The 19171-nt window shown below is 56.1% G+C and overlaps 8 protein-coding genes and 1 non-coding gene across 9 annotated transcripts; 2 read left to right on the forward strand and 7 right to left on the reverse strand.

The window, feature by feature from the left end:
• Positions 1 to 462: 462 nt before the first annotated feature.
• On the reverse strand, positions 463 to 1444 carry ColSpa_05856 (inositol monophosphatase 2; the record flags this gene model as incomplete). The annotated part of the gene is made up of 2 exons (XM_049272068.1): positions 463 to 1235; positions 1327 to 1444. 2 exons carry the CDS (start codon positions 1442 to 1444, stop codon positions 463 to 465), a joined length of 891 nt encoding a protein of 296 aa, XP_049128025.1.
• A 630-nt stretch (positions 1445 to 2074) lies between these two features.
• ColSpa_tRNA_161 lies at positions 2075 to 2162 on the reverse strand. Its single transcript is given in 2 exon segments — positions 2075 to 2109; positions 2126 to 2162. It is a non-coding gene; the product is annotated as a tRNA-Glu (tRNA).
• A 630-nt stretch (positions 2163 to 2792) lies between these two features.
• On the reverse strand, positions 2793 to 3573 carry ColSpa_05857 (uncharacterized protein; the record flags this gene model as incomplete). Its single annotated transcript, XM_049272069.1, has 2 exons — positions 2793 to 3398; positions 3469 to 3573. 2 exons carry the CDS (start codon positions 3571 to 3573, stop codon positions 2793 to 2795), a joined length of 711 nt encoding a protein of 236 aa, XP_049128026.1.
• A 1493-nt stretch (positions 3574 to 5066) lies between these two features.
• Positions 5067 to 6659, reverse strand: ColSpa_05858 (3-phytase A; the record flags this gene model as incomplete). The annotated part of the gene is made up of 2 exons (XM_049272070.1): positions 5067 to 6372; positions 6439 to 6659. The coding sequence occupies 2 exons, from the start codon at positions 6657 to 6659 to the stop codon at positions 5067 to 5069; spliced, it is 1527 nt and encodes a 508-aa protein (XP_049128027.1).
• Positions 6660 to 8440: 1781 nt separating this feature from the next.
• Positions 8441 to 11017, reverse strand: ColSpa_05859 (interferon-induced GTP-binding protein Mx2; the record flags this gene model as incomplete). The annotated part of the gene is given in 6 exon segments (XM_049272071.1): positions 8441 to 9130; positions 9189 to 10080; positions 10133 to 10205; positions 10338 to 10467; positions 10595 to 10903; positions 10919 to 11017. 6 exon segments carry the CDS (start codon positions 11015 to 11017, stop codon positions 8441 to 8443), a joined length of 2193 nt encoding a protein of 730 aa, XP_049128028.1.
• A 953-nt stretch (positions 11018 to 11970) lies between these two features.
• Positions 11971 to 13163, forward strand: ColSpa_05860 (uncharacterized protein; the record flags this gene model as incomplete). The annotated part of the gene is made up of 3 exons (XM_049272072.1): positions 11971 to 12028; positions 12088 to 12249; positions 12532 to 13163. The coding sequence occupies 3 exons, from the start codon at positions 11971 to 11973 to the stop codon at positions 13161 to 13163; spliced, it is 852 nt and encodes a 283-aa protein (XP_049128029.1).
• Positions 13164 to 13511: 348 nt separating this feature from the next.
• ColSpa_05861 (uncharacterized protein) lies at positions 13512 to 15659 on the forward strand (the record flags this gene model as incomplete). Its single annotated transcript, XM_049272073.1, has 2 exons — positions 13512 to 13796; positions 14103 to 15659. 2 exons carry the CDS (start codon positions 13512 to 13514, stop codon positions 15657 to 15659), a joined length of 1842 nt encoding a protein of 613 aa, XP_049128030.1.
• On the reverse strand, positions 13518 to 16104 carry ColSpa_05862 (3-isopropylmalate dehydratase; the record flags this gene model as incomplete). Its single annotated transcript, XM_049272074.1, has 5 exons — positions 13518 to 13774; positions 13997 to 15641; positions 15714 to 15788; positions 15887 to 15918; positions 16005 to 16104. 5 exons carry the CDS (start codon positions 16102 to 16104, stop codon positions 13518 to 13520), a joined length of 2109 nt encoding a protein of 702 aa, XP_049128031.1.
• Positions 16105 to 18084: 1980 nt separating this feature from the next.
• Positions 18085 to 19083, reverse strand: ColSpa_05863 (uncharacterized protein; the record flags this gene model as incomplete). The annotated part of the gene is made up of 1 exon (XM_049272075.1): positions 18085 to 19083. One exon carries the CDS (start codon positions 19081 to 19083, stop codon positions 18085 to 18087), a length of 999 nt encoding a protein of 332 aa, XP_049128032.1.
• Positions 19084 to 19171: the final 88 nt, after the last annotated feature.

The following is a 19171-nucleotide window of genomic DNA, read 5'->3' on the forward strand; positions in this document are numbered from 1 at the left end:
GCGATCAATGGAGGCTGATGGGCAACCCAGGCAAAGAAACAGTGCATCAATCCAATCCCCCTTTTGTTCGAGGTGTTGTCCGCTATTAGAACTCCGTCTGTCGGCTGGTTCGCATTTTATGCCGCCGTGATATTCATGTCCACCTGCACTATTGAGATGTTTCATCTTTGATGAGATCTTGACATCAAGATAGCATGAACGTCTCAGAGCAATTCAACTAGAACACGATACTTTGAATACTGGACCCAGCCTTCGTTGTCCTTGCATTTTGAGTGTCACACAGAGAGTCTGGCAACTGCTAGCAGTCTATCAACCGTAGGCATCTATACTTTTCTAGAACACCCTTTTGACCAGCCGGCGTCTTGGCCTTTCGGTCCTCGTCTATCCAACCCCTATTGTCATTTTATCGTCAAATCGTATCCCAAGCACCGCCTCGCCGCGTCGCTGACCAAGGAAGCCTGTCTAGACGGAGTAGTCCAGCTTCTTCCCGTCAAGCACCTTCCAAAACTCCTCCACAATCTCCTTCTGCCCGGCGGGCGCCCCTCTCACGGCGAGATACACCCTCTCGTCCACAGCAGGCTTCCAGACGCCCGGGTTTCCGCCGACCATGATCCCGCCCGCCTCGGCCAGGATGCACCAGCCGGCGCACACATCCCACGCCCAGCACCCGCCCTCCCAGTACATGTCCAACTGGCCCGCCGCCACAGCCGCGAGATTCAGCGCCGCGGACCCCAGCGCGCGCATCGAGTGCACCATCGCGCCGCCCGTCTCCTTGGTCGCGGCCAGCTTCTTGAACGTCTCGGCCTTGAGGTCAAAGTTTGGCCCGTCGCGCGTGGAGCCCCACTCGCACGCCAACAGCGCGCCGTCCAGCCCCTTGAGCGGGATCGGGCTCTTGGCCAGAGGCAAGCGCTGCGGCGCTCCGCCCGCACGGCGCATGTAGCTGCCCTTGCCCTTGATGCCCGTGAACAAGAGGTCCTGGAAGGGGTTGTAGATGACGCCGACGACGGGGACGCAGTCGACGGACAGACCGAGGGAGATACAGGCGTCGGGGAAGGAGTGGACAAAGTTCGTGGTGCCGTCGATGGGGTCCACGACGAAGGTCGGTTCCGGGCCGAGGCGGGTGCCCTTTGTGTACGTCTCCTCCCCCATGAAGGAGATATTCGGGTAGGTGGACTGCAGGCGGGTCGAGACCATCTTCTCGACGGCTTGGTCTGTTTCGGTGACGATGTCGACGGCTGTCGGGGGTTTGGTTGTTAGCTAGGCCGCTCATAGGGCAAGATGCGACGGTATGTTGGATGTGGAGGATGAGTAGGGGGGACTACACACAGTTGAGCTTGATGCCTTGGTCAATCGAAGACGGGTTCGCGGCCAAGATCATCTTGCCCGCCTCGCTCGCGATGTCGAGGAGGGTGTCGTGGATCTCTTGGAGATTAAGGTCTGCCATCTTTGCTGGTAACTGTTGGTGCTTCGTTGTACACTGCCTAGGCCGGTTGCGATCACGAAAGGAGAATCAATTGATCGAATTGCCAGAACCGTGTCGCGACTCTTCAATTAACAGAGCTGTTAAAGCGGTAGGTAGGCAGGTCGTCTCCGTCGATCAATGTTGGGGTCGGAGCTCGCTTTTTTGGAGGGGTAGAAATTCGAGGGGAAGAGTTGGGACGTGGAATGACGGCGGGGTTTTGGGGGAGGGAGCAATGAGGTCACAACTGGCGGGCGGGCAGAGGGCACTGTGGGGAAGGCGGGAGATTCCCACCCTCCCACCGCGACTTCCAGTGTAATCGAGTACAAGCCGGCCCCAGTCGCTACGAAAGCTCGGGGTGTGTGGTTTAGCGGGCCCGGGTCAGGCAGGCGGACAGGGAATGTTGGTAGTGAACCGGAGGGGAGGGCGGACCAATGGGGAGCTGTGGATGCAGCATGCGACGCCGAAACGAGGTCCTCTTCGCTCATCACGGCGCTCGCAACGAGGAAACGTGTCTTCGGAGCTTCATAGGTTACCCCAAAAAGGCAACGAGCCGACAATACTAAAATACCAGAAGTGGCTGGCTGGCATTGCTCACCACCGAGAAAAAGATTGTTCCCACACCGAGGTTCGAACTCGGGTCTCTCCGGAACGCTTCCAAGGGATTGAAAGCGGAGTATCCTAACCACTGGACTATATGGGACTGCTTGTACCCAATTGGTTGAGACAGCTGGAGAAAATCTATCCTATCAACTGATAGCAACAGATGGCCCAAAACTGTTTATACAAGGCTCCGTTCCTCGCTAGACTGACTGTCTAGCGGAACAGTGAAAACACTCGGCATCTACTTCTCCGAGTTGACGACTTTCACTGTGGACTTTTTCGTTCATTATGCTTACAGGACGAATACACTCCACCGCCCATCTAGGGATTCATTTGTTTTTGGGCAAGCAGCTCATCGGACTGTGATTGGGGAAGAGGGAACTCTCCGGCGGTTTATTGTGTTTATATATAGGCCGCTCAAAATAGTTTGGAAAGCGAGAAACAACAGAATTCCCAACGCCTTTGGAATCGCGTAACACATTTCCTGCAATCGTGACATGTTCCCGTAAACCCTCCACCTTCCGGGGCCCGCTTTCCTTACTCGTTACTGACCCTCGTCGCATTGCCCCCCAAAGACATACCACTCTTCCCCATATTCCGCCAGGGATATAATTCCGCCCTCCTGACCCGACAGGAACCCTTATGCTGGAAACGAGCCAAGCATTTATCCAGGCCCTCTGTCTTCACCAGTAACGGGCTGGTGGCCCAAACTTCAAGATAGCCCGCGTTCCTATACGTTCTCCCGGAAAATCGACCTCCGCTCCGTCGGGCTCTCTCCGTTGTCCTTGTGCTGCTGCTGTTGCGACCCCGTCTCGACGATCGGCCGAGGACTAACACCGCGCAAGCTGATATTGCTCGGCTCCGCATCATCCTCAAACGGATTCCTAGTGCCCGACTTGGGCACGCCCAGCCCAACATCGTCATCGCCAGGTCGGCTGAGGCTCCGACCCCGCGCCGGCTCGTCGTGGTGCACGCCTGGCGTCGCGGCGAGGTTCATGCTGTAGCTGTTGCTGCCGTCCGCACCACTGCCACCGCGGTACCCGAGCTCCTGCTCCTCGTAGTTGCCGTAGGGGCCGTATGTCTCGGCCTCGTGGCCGACGCGCGCATCCCATGCCTCGTCCGGGTCGAGCGGGCCGAAGCCGCGGCGGGGTGCGCCGGCGCCTGAGGGCTGCTCGTAGGCGCCGGCGGCGGAGCGGTTGTTGCGGTTCTTGAAAGAGGTGATCTTGTCATTGAACCAGCCTGCGATGCCGCTCGGCGCCGGACGCGGGGGCCCGTACGAGGGCGGAGGGTCGGATTTTCGGAATGGGATGTATGAGGACAGCGACGGGGGCGGTAGCTGTTTGTTCATCGGTCAGTAAGGATCACCCGCGTAATAGCTTGACGGTGGATGGGAGACTGTGACGTACGCCTAGTCTGCGGGCCCGGAGTTGGGTGAAGATAACCCAACCGACGACGCCGATGAGGGCGAGGACCAGGATGGCAATGACGATGCCTCCGGCGGCTGACACCATGTTCGCGATTCAATTGCGGCGATGCAAGTCTATCGGCTTTTGTTGGTGGAGGAAGAGAGTGAACAAAGGTTCTCAGCGCGACGTCGACGATGCGGCGGCAGCGACTGTGGTGGTGGTGAGTATGGCGGTGGTTTAGGATGCGAGGCGGCGGACGATGGAGGTCCGGTTCATGAGAGGTGGTCGAATGTGCGTGGTGTGCGTCGTCCTCTGCTACTGCGTGGTTCGGTTCGTTGGTGCGTCCCGGAGCCTTGGCTTGGTGGGCTGTGTGCGTGGATTGTGCGACGTACACGGACACGGGTACGCAGTTGGGAGCAGCAGTGCGCCTAGTAGCTGGGTGAGAGGCCGTCCGAGAGAAGCGAAGACGGAAAAAAGTAGCCGTAAGCTTGACGAGGTGACGCGGATTGGGAGAAAAAGATAGAGAGGGAAAGAGCTGAGAGACAGAGGTAGACGTAAGGTAAAGGCAAACCAGGCCCGTTGAAACCTTGTTTGATGAAAGGCAGTGCGGTGTGTCGCGCAAGGCCAGGTCAGCACCCAAGCTTTGGTTTACATGCACCTAAGGCAAGCCGTTTCTGTTTCCTACACCGGGTCGGCCGAGATGAGGTGAGAAGTTAACGCAAGGCAAGAAGGCAGTGAGGATTGCAAAGTCGCCCGGCGCAGAACCAAGAAGGCGGACGGGGTGAGCTTGCTGCACCCCAATCCCCCCGGCTGCCAGTTACAGACGGCCCCCAATTCTTTAGCCCCCTGCGGGCTCCGTCAGCGTTCCTTCATTGTGGTCCAGAGGCCGCCTCTTCCCTTATTCATCCAGGTTTTCCTCCACTCCGTTGTTCCAGTGGAAATAACAAGAGCTCAATGACGTGCAGAACACTGTTGCGCTTTTTCTTGAGCAGTGCCCGAGGAGCTTTAATCCCTCTTTGATCGGCGAGGAGCCGGGGAGCGAAACCAGCTTTGAACCCCTGCCTGTCGTGATCCAAACTTGGCGGCGGGATGGGACCTTGCGCTATTCATAGCGGAGAAACGAACCGAACCCCCTGCAGTCAGTCGAGACGAAACATCTCAACCAAATCCTTGCTTCGGCCGTTGGTAGAGGCGGTTCGCGCCTTGGATGACATTCTGCAGCTTGCATGCATCATGGACCCAGGCATCTTATCAGATGCAGCCTTCACGATCTTTGCATCTTTGACAGCTGAATGCCACCCAACTCGGGCGAGGGACGACATCTCCATGAGCCAAAGGGACCCGCCTCCGCTGCCATCTGCCATCCGTCAGACCCGGGCGGGCTTCTAGACCCCTGTCAACTGAAACTTTGGTGCCGCCAGCAACGACCTTCTCACACTTGACACTGACACTCGGCGCGTTTTGTTTGTGAGCCTACAAGCTCGGGGTGCACGTCTGCACAAGTCATGTCCTCTCAACTCTATCGGGGGAAGATATAACCATTCCTCTTCTAGCTCTACTCTAAAAGGGCAAGAAAGAAGACAAGCCTGATCTGGGTATCACACGAAACACTGGTCCCAGCGCCCTCCGCTCCTCGCGAACCCCATGCTCTCCACAAACGACCCCAGCTTGCACCGCCCAAACTCGTCGGCGCCGCACCCGACGAGCGGCACCACCCGGTCGTTGACTAGAATCCGGACCAGCTCCTCGTCCGCCCCGCCGCACTTCATCTTCTCCACGTACATGCGCGCCGCGAACGGCACCGTCCAGCTGGCCGTGAACCCCTTGGTCTCCGCCACCGACGTCCGGTTCGTCTTGGACAGCGGCTGCGTGTTGTTATACAGCCCCAGCGCGCCGTAGATGGTCATCATGTCGTTGTCGTGGCTGAAGTCGGCGTACAGCTTCTTGCCGAGGGGGAACGTCGCCGGGTCCGCGTCGAGCGTCGAGTTGGTCGACGTATGGTCCACGACGGGCTGCTGCGTCAGGCGCGCGATGAGCTCGTTTGTGAAGCCCACGCCCTGCGTCGGCCCGAGCGGGTTGCCCGCGTTGAAGCCGTAGTACTTGCCCAGCGTCTCGTAGTACTCGAGGCTCTTCCACTCGTCCAGCGTGAAGAGGTCGCAAAACTGCGACTGGGTGCCATTGACCACCGTGTTGAACGGGCACAGCTGCATGAAGCTGACGGTGTCCGAGGCCGTCAAGTTCGCGCCGGGCAGGTTCTTGTTGAGGCGGGCCGTGATCGGGGGTGTAAAGATGTCGCGCCACGGGGCCTGCGCATCGTCGCCGACCTTGGAGAATGCGCCGTCCTCAAAAGCGGTGCACAGGCCGTGGTCCAGGGTGTTGTTGACGCCGTCCGCCTCAGGGATGATGGTGACGAGTCCAACGATACCACCATCAGGCCCGTTGTGGCCATCGGCAATCTTGGAGCCGTAGAAACCCTGGGTCCAGTTCAAACCGGACTCGACCACGCGTTCCTGGCCGGAAGATCTGATGAAGGGGTCATTGTTGGCGGCGAGCGCCTGGTAGCGTCTGTAGAATGCCTCGCCAGAGTCGACAAGCTCCTTCTGGCCGAAGGACGTAAGCTGATCAGCGCCGAGGGTGTACTCGTAGTTCTTGATGAACTCGAAGCCTTTGCCGTAGTTGGTGACGCTGGCGTGGATGCGGTCGACGAGCGCCTTGTAATTCGCCGTTTTGCTGGCGGTGGGGTCCCGAGCACCGTGCCGTGACAGGATTTGTACGAAGGTGACCTCGCAGCCCGGGGGCGTGGCAGCGTTGATCTCGGACGGCACCGAGAAGAACGGGGAATACTGGCCCCAGAACTGCGAGATGGACTCGGATTTGTTACGCGGTGCCTGGCCACTGACAAAACTGTTTGCGTCGTGAGTTTCACGGTTCTCATACGTGAGGGTTGAGAGCGATGAAGACGAGACTTACCTGAAGCACAGAGCCAACGCGAGGATAATAGCAAAAGTCATGGCGGCGATTGTGAGTCTGAGAAGTCGGCGTTTGGAGTCTGGTAAGCGAGTCTCACGAGGCTCGTTTCTCTCGTCTCTCTCGTCCTCTTGATCCGGGATGGCGTTGTATTTATGCGCCCTCCCTGCGAGTATGTCCTTGAGGGACTCATAGGCCGAAGTAGCGACGTCGGAGACACCCATCGCGGCAGTTGAGCGGACGGGCTAATGAGTGGGAAAGAAGAGATGCAATGTCGCCAAGTGGTCCTCTGGGTCAGTGAGCTTGCGTGTGCCAAAGGGTCTGCCCGATAGGGAATCCCTGTGCCCCTCCTTCCAGGGGTCTGGTTGCGTATGGGATGTTATGTCGATGTGAGGTATCGGCAAGCTAAACGGTAAACGAGGGGGGGCAAATGAGCTTCGTCCCGTATGCGTGGGCAGCAGTAGCTTGGAAAAATGACCGTCAAAATTGCGCTTCTTCTTCAGGGGCGATGGTCTAAGAGAACCCCTTATTTCAACAGACCTTTTGGAGTTGTTTGCAGCTTGTTGTATAAGTTGCGACGCTGTGTAGCCGTGGCTATTCTTTCCCTCTTTTCTCTCTTGGCGAAGACGGGAGGGATGTTTCAATATGCCCAGTCAGTGCCACTCTTTGGTATTTTCCTGTCAGGGTGGTGGCGGTAGTGATGTCGGGCGGACATTAGCTCCAAACGAGGAACGCGCTACGGCGTGTGCCCGCCCCTCTAGCCGAGTCACGTGGGCTGATGCGACGTCGGAATTGGAACAAGCTTTCACAAGCTTTTCTGATCTGCTCTCGCTGTCCCTGTCCAGATCCACCTCTAAAATACCTCACAGCGGAACCCTTCATTCACTTGCTTGGATCGCCTTACTCGCTGTAAACATGCTGCACCTGCCAGCCCGGAAGATGAGGGGTCATTCCGAGCATCCGGTTGTTTCCCTGAATCAACATAGTTCGTTTTGACTGAATGTCGGAAGCTTGCTTGGCAGCCGAGCTTGGAGGCCAAGGTCAGAGAGTCAGGTTTTATGAACAGACTTGATTTACTAGTTGCTCCAATCTACCCATGCCGAACCCGCAGGTGAAAAGGGGATTCTTGAGCGCACTGATGAATTCCCCTTTTTTTTGATTTTATAGTTACGCATCATGTCTTGTCTCATGGCAGGGGCAGACTATTCATAGACCTCCCTGCACTGCTCTCTGATACTGTTGGATGGTCGTGTGGGCTTCTAATCTCAGATACAACACCTCAACCGACAGTTTGAAAAACGTATATGAGACGACTGGCCATCGCATCAGTGATCGCCACAGATGGGGTTGTCCGATGTTGGCACCTGCGGAACAGCCCGCCCGTCACTCCACCATTGCTTAATCTGCAACGCCACTGCAGGAGGGCAAACAACGCTCATCAGACAGGAGCGGGGCCAACTGCAATCGTCTCATCGTTGTCATCGTTCCGTATTTCCAACCTGACAGGTCAGAGTCTGTTCCTTCCTGCATTTGTAAGACTTGGAAACCACGATCAAGCTGTCCTGTCTTTTGCTACCTGTGCTTCTTATGCAGTGCCCTTCTACGTCAACTCTTTCGAGCTGGCACCCTGAATGCAGCCGACATAACGTGTCACATTTGAACTTAAAGTAATTATGCCTTCAAAAAGCGAGCCATGATTTCATAATACATCCAGAGGCCAAACAACAAGACTCAAGGTCCCTCGAGGGGGACAGGTCCAGGCCATAGGTTTAGCTATTGCTTTCTTGATCCAGACGGGCTCACCAGACAGGTTCGGGCCGGATGTTGCATTTTCAGGAAACAAAATGCAAAGTTTCATCTCTATTAATCTATCTGCAGACTACGACTGAGCCAGTTTTCATCTTTGATATACGGGCCACCAAATCGAGACGAACATCGCCCAAAACACACGGGACAAACTCGGCCGTGATCCAAGCTCAAGTCGCGGCAACGCGCCCCTGAAGAGCTAGGTGCGAAGAACCTTTCTGCCCTCCTCGAAGAGCTTGATGTCGTTCTTCAGCATCTCACGCGTGGCCCTGCTCACGGCGTCCTCGCCTGCCACCATGTCCAGTTGTTCAGCCGTCATCTTGTAGATGCGGTTCGAAGATAGAACGTTCAAGGGACTGTCTTCAGCGCCGAGAAGGAAGTAGTCAATTACCTGGGTGCATATCATGTCGGAGAAACGGGCGCTTGCGATGTCGTAGTAGCTCTGCAAGACGTCGTGGATGATGTTGCACGTCTCGCTCATTCCCTCGGCATTGGTCGGTTCCTTCTCCAAGTCGCTGCACTTGACGTACTCGACATCTCCTTCGTAATCCACAGTGATCTTGTCCTTGTACTTTTTGGCAAACCTCTTGGCCTTGACTTGTCCAAGCACTCTGTCGAATGCTGGATTGTACGTGATAGAGCGACCCTCCCGCTCCACATGGATGAGCAACTTCGCCTGCTGTATGGCCATCTGGTAGCGCTTGACGAGGTCCTCGAGAACCGAGGACCAGAGCGCTTCAAGAACCGCTCCATCACCGCAGGCCTCCTTGACCACCCCGTAGATGAAATGGTGCACCACAAGGATGACGTTGCTGACATGGGCCAAGGTGATGGACTCCCACTTCTTCGACTGCTCTTTGAATGCTGTTGGAAGCATGTGATTGTTAAACTGGACATCAGTTAGTCTTGTGGATCACGAATCATACAGATCAACTGAAGTTGCTTACAGTGCCCATCTCAAAACCACGAGATGCCAGGTACAATTGTTCAAGATGCTTCATGATGCTGTCGTTTCGAGGCGCTGCACACTTGCAAGGCTCTGACAAGACTCCATACAAGTCACCAAACTCGTCCGATGGCATCTTGAATGTTACTGCGTACAGGTCGTCCCTGCTAAGCTCTTCATCTTCGTACTCGGTGTCAAGCTCATCGCCTCCAACCTTAGCCTTTTCATCATCATTCAGGTCATCGAAGCTGCGGGTATGGGCGCTCTTGAAGAACATCGAAGAGAATGCCGAGTTCATCTCGCGGATCCGGGTCGCCAGGCGATATTCAGGGTTGTTCTCAAAGAGAGGATCACCAGTGTAGTAGGCGTTCAGGCTGAAGTCCCTGAGCTGAATGTACCGACTCACAATATTGCCGAGATACGCTCTCTGCTCATCGGAAGTGCTCCGAGGCTGACCTAGAGCCTTGATTTGGGCTTTGGCGTCGGCAAAACGCTCGTTGATCTCCCGGCGCACTTTGGGAAACTCGCTCTTGGTCCGGTCCATAAGAAGCTCGCGCAAGCGATTGCGTAGGGCTGGGATTCCTAGACGCGAATTGTCAAGCTTGGACCAAGGTTCTTCGCTGAAGAAAGCCTTCTCCTGAGAATCCCGCTCCTCCTTGCTGGAGGATGTGTCGTCGGCGCCGCGGTTCTTGACCACGTAGTATCCCAGCTGGATGTCGCGCCTCTTTCCCCTTATCAGATCCATTGCTGCCTCACGAGTGGCGTTCTCGCTGACGAGATCTGGCTTTGTAAGGACACCCAAGGTGCGCTTGCCTTCGGGGTCCGCTTCGGCGGCGTAGGTGAGGATGGTTTGGGTTGCAACATCCACGTTGCAAGGAATGACAGCAAGAATACTGGGCAGATCTAGTTAGCCACTGAGACCTGTCGAGTTGCGAAGTAACTGACATTGTCCGGGGGTCTTTAATGTAGTCCTTGACCATGGACTTGACCAAGGCAACATCTGTGGCAGTCGAGACGCCTGTGTTTATTGATCAGTATTCGAACTGAGAACTTTTCACGGGAAACTTCTACCATTCTGAGCATTCTCGAATATGCCTTTATGATGAACTAGTCAGCGGCTGTCGAAATCTCAAGGCACTAATAGACTCACCGGGCACATCGATGATGGTCAGGTGCTCCTCGTCAGGGCCGCATATCTCAACGCGCAGAACGTCTTTGCTGAAAGCAGCTCCCTTGGAGTGACCATCGCTGGAGGTCTTCAAGCCCATCACATCCGCAGCCTATAAAAGTGGTCAGAAGGTGACATCTCCACAAACAGATCTCAGCGGTAGGCGGACACCACGTGAGTGATGACAAGTCTTGAATGAAGCGACGGCAGGGAGGGGACTAAACAAATCATTGACTTACTTCCTTGAGTACATCTGCAAACTCTTCACCTTTCAAGTCATGGAGCTCGCGCCGAAACGACCTGGCACGCTCGGCTCTCTCGGGGGTGGCGTCGAACGGTTGAATTGTGACAATAATGCTCGTCATAGCTTCTCGACGGCACACAATCTCGGTGGCATGGCGAGTGCAGAGACCCACAGAACGAGGGAAGTAATATCCCGTGAGGGACTCCAGGACACTGGACTTGCCTGAAGACTGATCTCCTACGACGACAAGCTGGGGGCCAAAGTCAGTAAGTGATACCGCGTATACCAAGCCAAGGCTGCTTACCTGTGGAAGAGCAACCTGCTTGGAGATTCCAAGCTCTCTCAACTTGTCAATCTTATCAAGAAGGTTCCGGTTACCCAAGCCGGGAGTCTGGATCTTGGATTGTACCGGTGCCATGATTGAGTCAGTGGGTAGTGGCTCTGCGATGTGATACTGCTGGGGGTGCGAATACAGAATTTTTCGAGGGGATCTGAGAGAAGGTTGAGAGGTTGATGGAATAGGCAAAAAAGGGAAGGAAGGAGAAGGCGGGGCGCTATATAAGTGGTTTCCTCTGGCCTGGGACTGCCGCCTAGATCTTGCTGCAAGTGTTGTTGTAAGGATCAGGTAGTCAATGAACAAAGCCGAAAGATGTGCGGACAAACGACAGTGAAGATAGCGCCAGGAAAAGCCTTGGCGGCAAGAGCAAACGACATTCAGGAAATCTGCAGCAAAGCGGTCTTTAGGACTAGTCTTAAGGCAACCAACGACCTTGTGTCTCTCACGCATGGTTGGCTTCGCGAACAAACAACACAAACGCTACCCAAGGTGGACATTATCAAACGCGACACACTCTATAACATCAAGTATGATATTTGAAATCAAGCTGCAGGATATAGTCGAGATCCGAAGGGAATAGGTAGAACGGTCTCTAACATCACATCCTGTCCCGCCGTGGAAAGATGGAAGAACGCGCGCCAGTTACAATGCCCAGCTAGGTAGCGGTCAACATAAACGAAGATATGGTGCACTAATAGAAGACGCAGTAATTGTATATTCTCCTTGAATAATTTCAATTTTGTTTATACTCCTGGTATTTTAGACATGAGTTTTCGATAGTTCATAGCCATCAACAAGGCATGTCGTCTGAACTGGGGGGGAAAATTGTTAGTGCAACCCACACCACACCCGCATCCACCACAACTCACCCACTCACTCACTCGCAGCCTCTCACACCTACATCTCATCCTTACCACCGACCTCACACTCTCTCGGATACTCTCACAACTGAATCCAGTAGAGCAACATCTATAACCCCGTTCGATTCACCTTCTCAACCTTGCCGCAGCTGGGTCTCAGATCCTCAAATCGCAATGGCCGTAAAAGGCCTCATCTCAAGCCTGGAGGACGAAATCCTCGACCCGGAAGAGGGTAAGCCATCCCAAGCCCCCATCTCATCAACAAGACCAGCGACTTACATGATCTCTTAGAAACGTTCTTCCTCTTCTCGCACGAGATCCCCTCCTCGAATCTAGGCTTCATCGACCCGAAGGCCACGGAACTTTCGCTGACCCTCGCCGGCCGCGATTTCACAATCCATCAGTCCCCCACAGTCCTCTCGTCAACCCGCGCAGGCGGCACGACTGGAGCCGGTGAGTCTCGTCATACACCACTTACACCACTTCCAAATCCAATCCCGTTACTTCTTCACTTCTCACCGCATCATGCTCATCCCATTTCTCCCCATACAGGCTAACACATTACAAACAGTCCTCTGGAAAATAACACCCCTCTTCGCAACCTACCTCTCCTCCCCCTCCTCCCCCTTCACCCCAATCTTCCACCCCTCCTCCACGATCCTCGAACTAGGCTGCGGCATCTCCCCCTCACGGCCCTCCTCCTCGCCCCACGTGTGTCCCGCTACGTCCTCACAGACCAGCCCTACGTCGCGCGCATGATCCACCAGAACCTCGAGGCGAACCCCCTCCCAAAGTCCACCTCGTCGTCCTCAAAACCGTCGTCCTCCCGCCGAAAGAAGGCCGGCGGGGCAGCCCCGTCATCGGCCCCCGGCCAAGACGCACGAGCAGACGGCCCCGGCGTCATCACGTTCCACCCCCTCGACTGGGAACTCGATACCCCGGACCCCTCCCTCACGGGCTCCCCCACGGCCCGCAGCTTCGACGCCGTCGTCTGCTGCGACTGCATCTACAACGAGGCCCTCGTGGGGCCCCTCGTCTCCGCCACCGCCGACCTCGCTCGCCTCCGCCTCCGCGAGCAGGAAGACGAGGCCGACGCCCGGGACTCCGCCGGCGCCTCTGGGGATCAACACCGCCACCACTTGTCGTCCTCCACAACGACGACGACGACGGACCGGTCCGAGCCGTGCGTCTGCATCGTGGCGCAGCAGCTTCGCAGCCCCGACGTCTTCGAAGAATGGGCCAAGGCCTTCCACCGCGACTTCCGCGTCTGGCGCGTCCCAGACGCCCTGCTGCCCGAGGGGTTGAGGATCGAATCCGGGTTCGTGGTCCATGTTGGTATCCTGAGAGAAGCCAAAGTCGATTTCTAGTTCCGTCTTAAACATATTCACAACAAGGGCTGGGCAGGTCACCAAAAACCGAAAACATCACCAATGCCAAAAAGGAGGTCCCCAAGTCTTTGCGGAAGCTCTGTTTGTGGCTACGCATCTAGCTAAACTTTGTAAAACTTTTTCGGCAAAAGCTTTTTGTTACGAAAAGCCGCCTTTATACCATTTCCCTTGACCTTTGAAATTTCCCGAATCGCCGCCGGCATGGTGAGGACGCATGCCCGGACAGATGAACACGCCCCAAAAAAGCCGTAACCCAAAATCGCATCGTAGACACGTCACATGATAACAATAACTCCTTTGAAAAAACCAGTCCGTTTGTTTTTTTGCATGAGCTTACCACTCAAGGGGCTCCGTCTTGGGTTCGCCCCGGTTCGTCTTGGGGACGGGGACAGCCTTGGCGAGGAGACGGCCCGTCTTGGGATCTCTCTTGAGGTAGCCGGTGCCGTCGAGCCAGGGGGTGAGCTGGGACATGCGGCGCTCGTAGTCGGCGATCTTGTCGTTCTGCTGCATGGTCAGGCCAATGTCGTCGAAGCCGTTGATGAGGCAGTGTTTCCGGAACTCCTCGACGTCAAAGTCGGAGAGGGTGTTGCCTTCCGAGTCCTTAATGAGCTGGTTGGGCAGGTCAATCTCAACCTCCTTGCCGGAGCGTGCCACGGCGGCAATCTTCTCGAGCTTCTCCTTGTCGGAGATGATGATGGGCAGCATGCCGTTCTTGAACGTGTTGTTGAAGAAGATGTCGGCGTACGAGGGTGCAATAACACAACGGATGCCAAAGTCGTTCAGGGCCCAGGGGGCGTGCTCTCTTGAGGAACCGCAGCCAAAGTTGGGTCCGGTGACGACGAGGATCTTGGAGCTGCGGTAAGGATCCTTGTTCAGGACGAAGTTGGGGTTCTCGGAACCGTCCTCGTTGAACCGTAGGGCGTAGAAGAGGGCCTGGCCAAGACCAGTGCGCTTGATGGTCTTGAGGAACTGCTTGGGGATGATGGCGTCGGTATCGACGTTGGACATCTCGAGAGGGGCGGCGATACCCTTCAGGTTGGTGAACTTGGGGAGACCGGCAGAGGTACCGGCCGAGACAGAGGTGTTGGTGTGGGGCTCGTTGTCCTGTGGCTGGTCGCCGATAGCTTCCTTCTCCGAGTCGCTCTCCTGTACCCGCTCGTCGACGTGGGGCTCGCTGGCGGGGGTAATTGCGGCCTCGATGTGCGGGCTGACCTTGTACCCCGCAAGCTTTCTGACATCGGCAAGCTTGCCGACAATGGCGGCGGCAGCAGCCATGACCGGGGACATGAGATGCGTTCGGGATCCGGCACCCTGGCGACCCTCGAAGTTTCTGTTGCTGGTGGATGCACATCGCTCCTTGGCAGCAAGGATGTCAGGGTTCATGCCCAAGCACATACTGCAGCCCGCCTCACGCCACTCAAAGCCGGCGCTCTCGAAAATCTTGTCCAGACCCTCCTTCTCGGCCTGGGACTTGACGAGACCGGAGCCGGGGACGACCATGGCGCGCTTGATGTTGTCCGCAATCTTCTTGCCCTTGACGACCTGGGCAGCGGCGCGCAAATCCTCGATGCGGGAATTTGTGCAGGATCCGATGAAGACCTTGTCGACGACGATGTCCTCCATGGGCGTTCCGGGGGTCAGACCCATGTACTCGAGCATTCTGCGGCCGGCGGCCTTCTTGCTCTCAGTGGAAAAGGTCTCGGGGTCGGGGACCCGGCCGGTGATGGGGACAACATCCTCGGGGCTGGTACCCCAGGTGATTGTGGGGATGATGTCCTTGGCATCGATGAAGACGTCAATGTCGTACTTGGCGTCGGCGTCGGACTGCAAGGACTTCCAGTACTTGACGGCCCGGTGCCACTCGTCCGAGTTGTACTTGGGAGCCAGGGGGCGGTTCTTGAGGTACTCAAAGGTGATGTCGTCGGGGGCGACCATGCCGGCTCTCGCACCACCCTCGATGGACATGTTGCAGATGGACATGCGGGCCTCCATGCTGAGACTGCGGATGACGGAACCGCAGAACTCGATAACGGCACCGGTACCGCCGGCGGTGCCGATCTTGCCAATGGCGTGCAGGACAACGTCCTTGGAGCTGACACCGGGAGCCAGCTCTCCGTCGACCTGTATCCGCATGTTCTTGCTCCTCTTCGTGATCAAGCACTGGGTGGCCAGGACGTGCTCGACCTCGCTGGTACCAATACCGAACGCCAGGGCACCGAAGGCGCCGTGGGTCGAGGTGTGACTGTCACCACACACGACGGTGGTACCGGGGAGGGTGAAGCCCTGCTCGGGGCCAATGACATGTACAATGCCCTGTCGCTTGTCGCCAAGACCAAAGTATGTGAGGCCGAAGTCCTTGACGTTCTCCTCAAGGGTCATGCACTGGATTCGGGAGTCATCTTCGGCGATGAAGGAGCCAATGTCCTTCATGCCTTTCCGCGACGAAGTGGGGACATTCTGGCGATTAGGTGTTAGCGATTGGGGCTCCCAAGGAGGGGCGGACTCCGTTGCATGATGCAGTCAACTTACGTGGTCGGTAGTCGCGAGAGTGCAGTCGGGTCGGCGCACTTTGCGGCCGGCATTCTTCAGACCCTCGAATGCTTGCTGCAGGTCCTTTGTTAGCGAGCCGTCATGGTGGGGTCCCTCAACCGACGTCATCCGAGTCGGAGGGGGAGGGAGAAAAAAAAGAGGCGACAACATACAGGAGAGGTGACCTCGTGCACGAGATGTCTGTCTGCAATTCGACCATTGTCAGCGGTCTATTCCCTGGTGCATGTAGCCGAAAGCAATTCGACTCTCGTCGGGGACAGGCAGACTTACCAATGTACAAGAGAATAGTGCCGTCCAGCTTCTCGTCTACAACGTGGGCCTGGAGGACCTTGTCGTAGAGAGTCTGCGGGGTACCTTCGGCAACAGGCATTGTGTGCGACTCGAACGGGGGTTTTGACGAAGTTCAAAAGGCGAATAAGTCGTCCTCACACGTTTGGCGTGGTGGTTTCCCAAGCTCCTTCTCAAATGGGTTGTGAATAAGTTGGCGGGGGGGTTGAGACAGAGAGTGAGGTAGAGTTCGTGAGAAGAGGCGTGAAAGGGAAGAAATGGGGGAGAGGGTAGAAAGAGTAAGAGAAAATCCTGAGTCGCAGGAGAGAAGTGGCAGGATGTGGGGGAAGAGCAGCTCAATATGTATCTGCCGGACCGGGAGGCCTTCGTCCAACTCTGGGATTGAGTGTCAAGTGCTTAGAGTTGGGGGAACGCTGAATCAACGAGGATACGAGCTCGGAGCGTCGAAAGCGAGCGGCAACAAGGAAGAGGCATACACGCCCCTCTGCAAAAGTGCCCGCCAGCACAAGTACCTCCCTCCTGTCTAGTGTACCTTTCGAAGCCGAAAAAACGAGGCTTTGGGCAAAGTCGGCCAGTGCTGGCCTCGACCTGTCTCCGATCATCGGAGGCGCCAGCTCCAGCCAGAGGCGGGTCCGGTCGCCGGAACGCGGGGTACAGCGCCCTGATTTGCAAATGAGGCCCGCGGATTGGCCCGCCGCCGCCAGGTGCCCTGGCCCGGGTGGCCCGCTTCACAGCAGTTGAGGTCTTGAGAACCTTCCAAACCCTGCCATGTTGCCATGAAAACCGACGATTCTCGCCCATGATCCGGCGCGTTTAGTGGACGAAACGGCCAAAACTGGGACAAGAAGGGGGGATGAACCCGCCAGTCCCGTTGGTTTTGGACCTTGGGCCCTTTTTGCTGTGTGTGACGAGTGTGACTCTTACTTGGTACTATTGTGTGTGTAAGAGGGACCATTTCTGAAATTTTTTTTGAGGAAATAATGAAATCAACATCCACATGCTTGAATACACCGGCCGCACGTGCTAAACAGAGAGCCCGCAATCTGACGAGTAATATGGGCTCCAAGGGGCTCAGCGCCGCCCAATACAGCAAGTCATTGAGTTCTGATGTGTCCACGTTGTACCTTTGGCACTAGGTGCCCCAGCGACGTCTCCGTTCTGTTCCGTTGTTTGCCGTTCTAGTTTTTATTTTATTTTCTTGCCCTTGCTGCTGCTGTTACACAACACATCGGTGGTTGACGAACGACCGGCCGCACGGCGCTGGTCTCATTCATGCCCTCATGTACGTGATCGATGCGATGCCGGTGCTGCATCGCAGCTACATACCCTCGATCTCTTTTGCCTCCCAACGGTCCCAATCTTAGTTCTCCCCAAAACTTTCCGGCACTTTTGGTGCACCATAAACCCCATCCTGGGCGAGAGGGTACGTACCTCATTGCGGAGTATCGCCCGTCTAGTGAGGCGGTGGTGTGAACAATCCCTGAATCCCATCCAAGGGCTGGATGCAACATCCGCCCGCCGCCGAGGCTTACTTGATGATGACGCTGCAGAACGACATGTTAACCTGAAAGAGCCCGGATCGGTGTTTTCACAGCCTCCATTGCTGCGAAGCAAACAAGCAGACTCCCAACTGGCGGCAACTTCACCACCTTGGCCGTGACTTCTGCGGTCACCTAAACCGGAGCCCATTGAGAAGCCGACTCGGCCATGCATACAAAGCACTCCACAAACCATGACGGGCGCCCGCTCTAACCATGCAACTTTGATTGATAAAGGCGTAGCCATACCAAACCATACCGATGTATTGATATTGTGTCAACCAGAGGCCTATCTCAACCCCACTCCCAAGGCTCAAACAGCGCCCGTCAATCTCGTATCATTTGACACTGCGCTTTCGGCCTCCGTTCTTATCAAACATCCCTCTCCCCTACCGAGCCGATGTACGGCGGCGTCTGTAGCGCCTCACCCAATCGACCCCATCCCTACAGCGCCGATCGGCGGTTGGTCGGGCTCGAACGCCAAGCTTTCCTCCACAACCTCCCCTTTTCGTCACCACCGGCTGTCAGGAACCGAGTATCGCAATCAAACCCCCCAGCATTCCCTGCAATGTCTGCATCAACAATGCGATTCCTTGGGCGACCCGGACCGCGACCGCCAATAACATGAAACCGCTGCTCAGCGCAAACAGGAACAATCCAAAATCCGCCCATGTTGACTGGTTGCCATCAAGTCGCTTCCTGGTGGGCGATGTCGGATCAAAGCATGGCGAGATCACCATCCAGTACCAGCGAGCAAAGATCCCCGCGATCTGCTTGCCGTCAGTGGCGCACTTTAGCACATGCTTATGGAATATCTCTCTTCTCAAACGACTTTCGACGTCGCCGCCTTCGGAACCCTTGTCCAGTGGGGTACCCGACATGCTGCAGCCAGTTTTCAACATGGTCTGGCTGGTCAATGATAGTGCGTTGCTCGTTGTGCGTGTAGTCTGCTCGTTGGGATTGCTCCCTGTTCTGGCAAACAACAGCTTCGAGCTCTGGTCGCTGTTTACCTCCGAGACTTCCGTACTTCTGCTGTTTGACTTCTGTTGGCTCTTGCGCAAACGTCTCACCAAGTTGAAGCTGCTCCGCAACCTCCTAAAGGGAACATAATCGGTGTGAGGTTTTCTGAGGCTGAGAGGTAGCGCTCGGAAGCCTTCGCTCGCCGGAAGACCCCTTTTCTGAGTAGGCGCCATCTTGCTGCTCGAGTCGGCCACTGCGGCCCGCGCCGCTCCCAACGGAGCCGCCTCGCTTTGATCCTTCTGGGCGACTTCCTCCCATGCGGCTAGGGGTAATGTAGACGTGGACGTGTGTGACGTGACAGAGGTCTCCGTCTGGTTCTCCTCGAGCTCCTTGACGGGCAAACTCCTTACAGAGGACTTCCCGGCCCCCGTTTGGATCGCAGCCTTTTGGCGCTGAGTTGGCGCCATAAGGTTGCCTTTCAGCACCAAAGTCTCGGTCCGTTGTTTGACGTTGGCCAACTGATGGGCTGATTCGGTCGAGATGTCCTCTGTCGACGTCGACATTTGTTCGTCGCGTTGTCGACTGATATGTCGATTCTGCAACATGCTCCAACTTTCGCTGACTTTCCTCTCTGGTAGACTTTGACATGGG

This window comes from Colletotrichum spaethianum, assembly GCF_022836535.1.
Source record: "Colletotrichum spaethianum MAFF 239500 DNA, contig13, whole genome shotgun sequence".
Classification (NCBI taxonomy): domain Eukaryota; kingdom Fungi; phylum Ascomycota; class Sordariomycetes; order Glomerellales; family Glomerellaceae; genus Colletotrichum; species Colletotrichum spaethianum.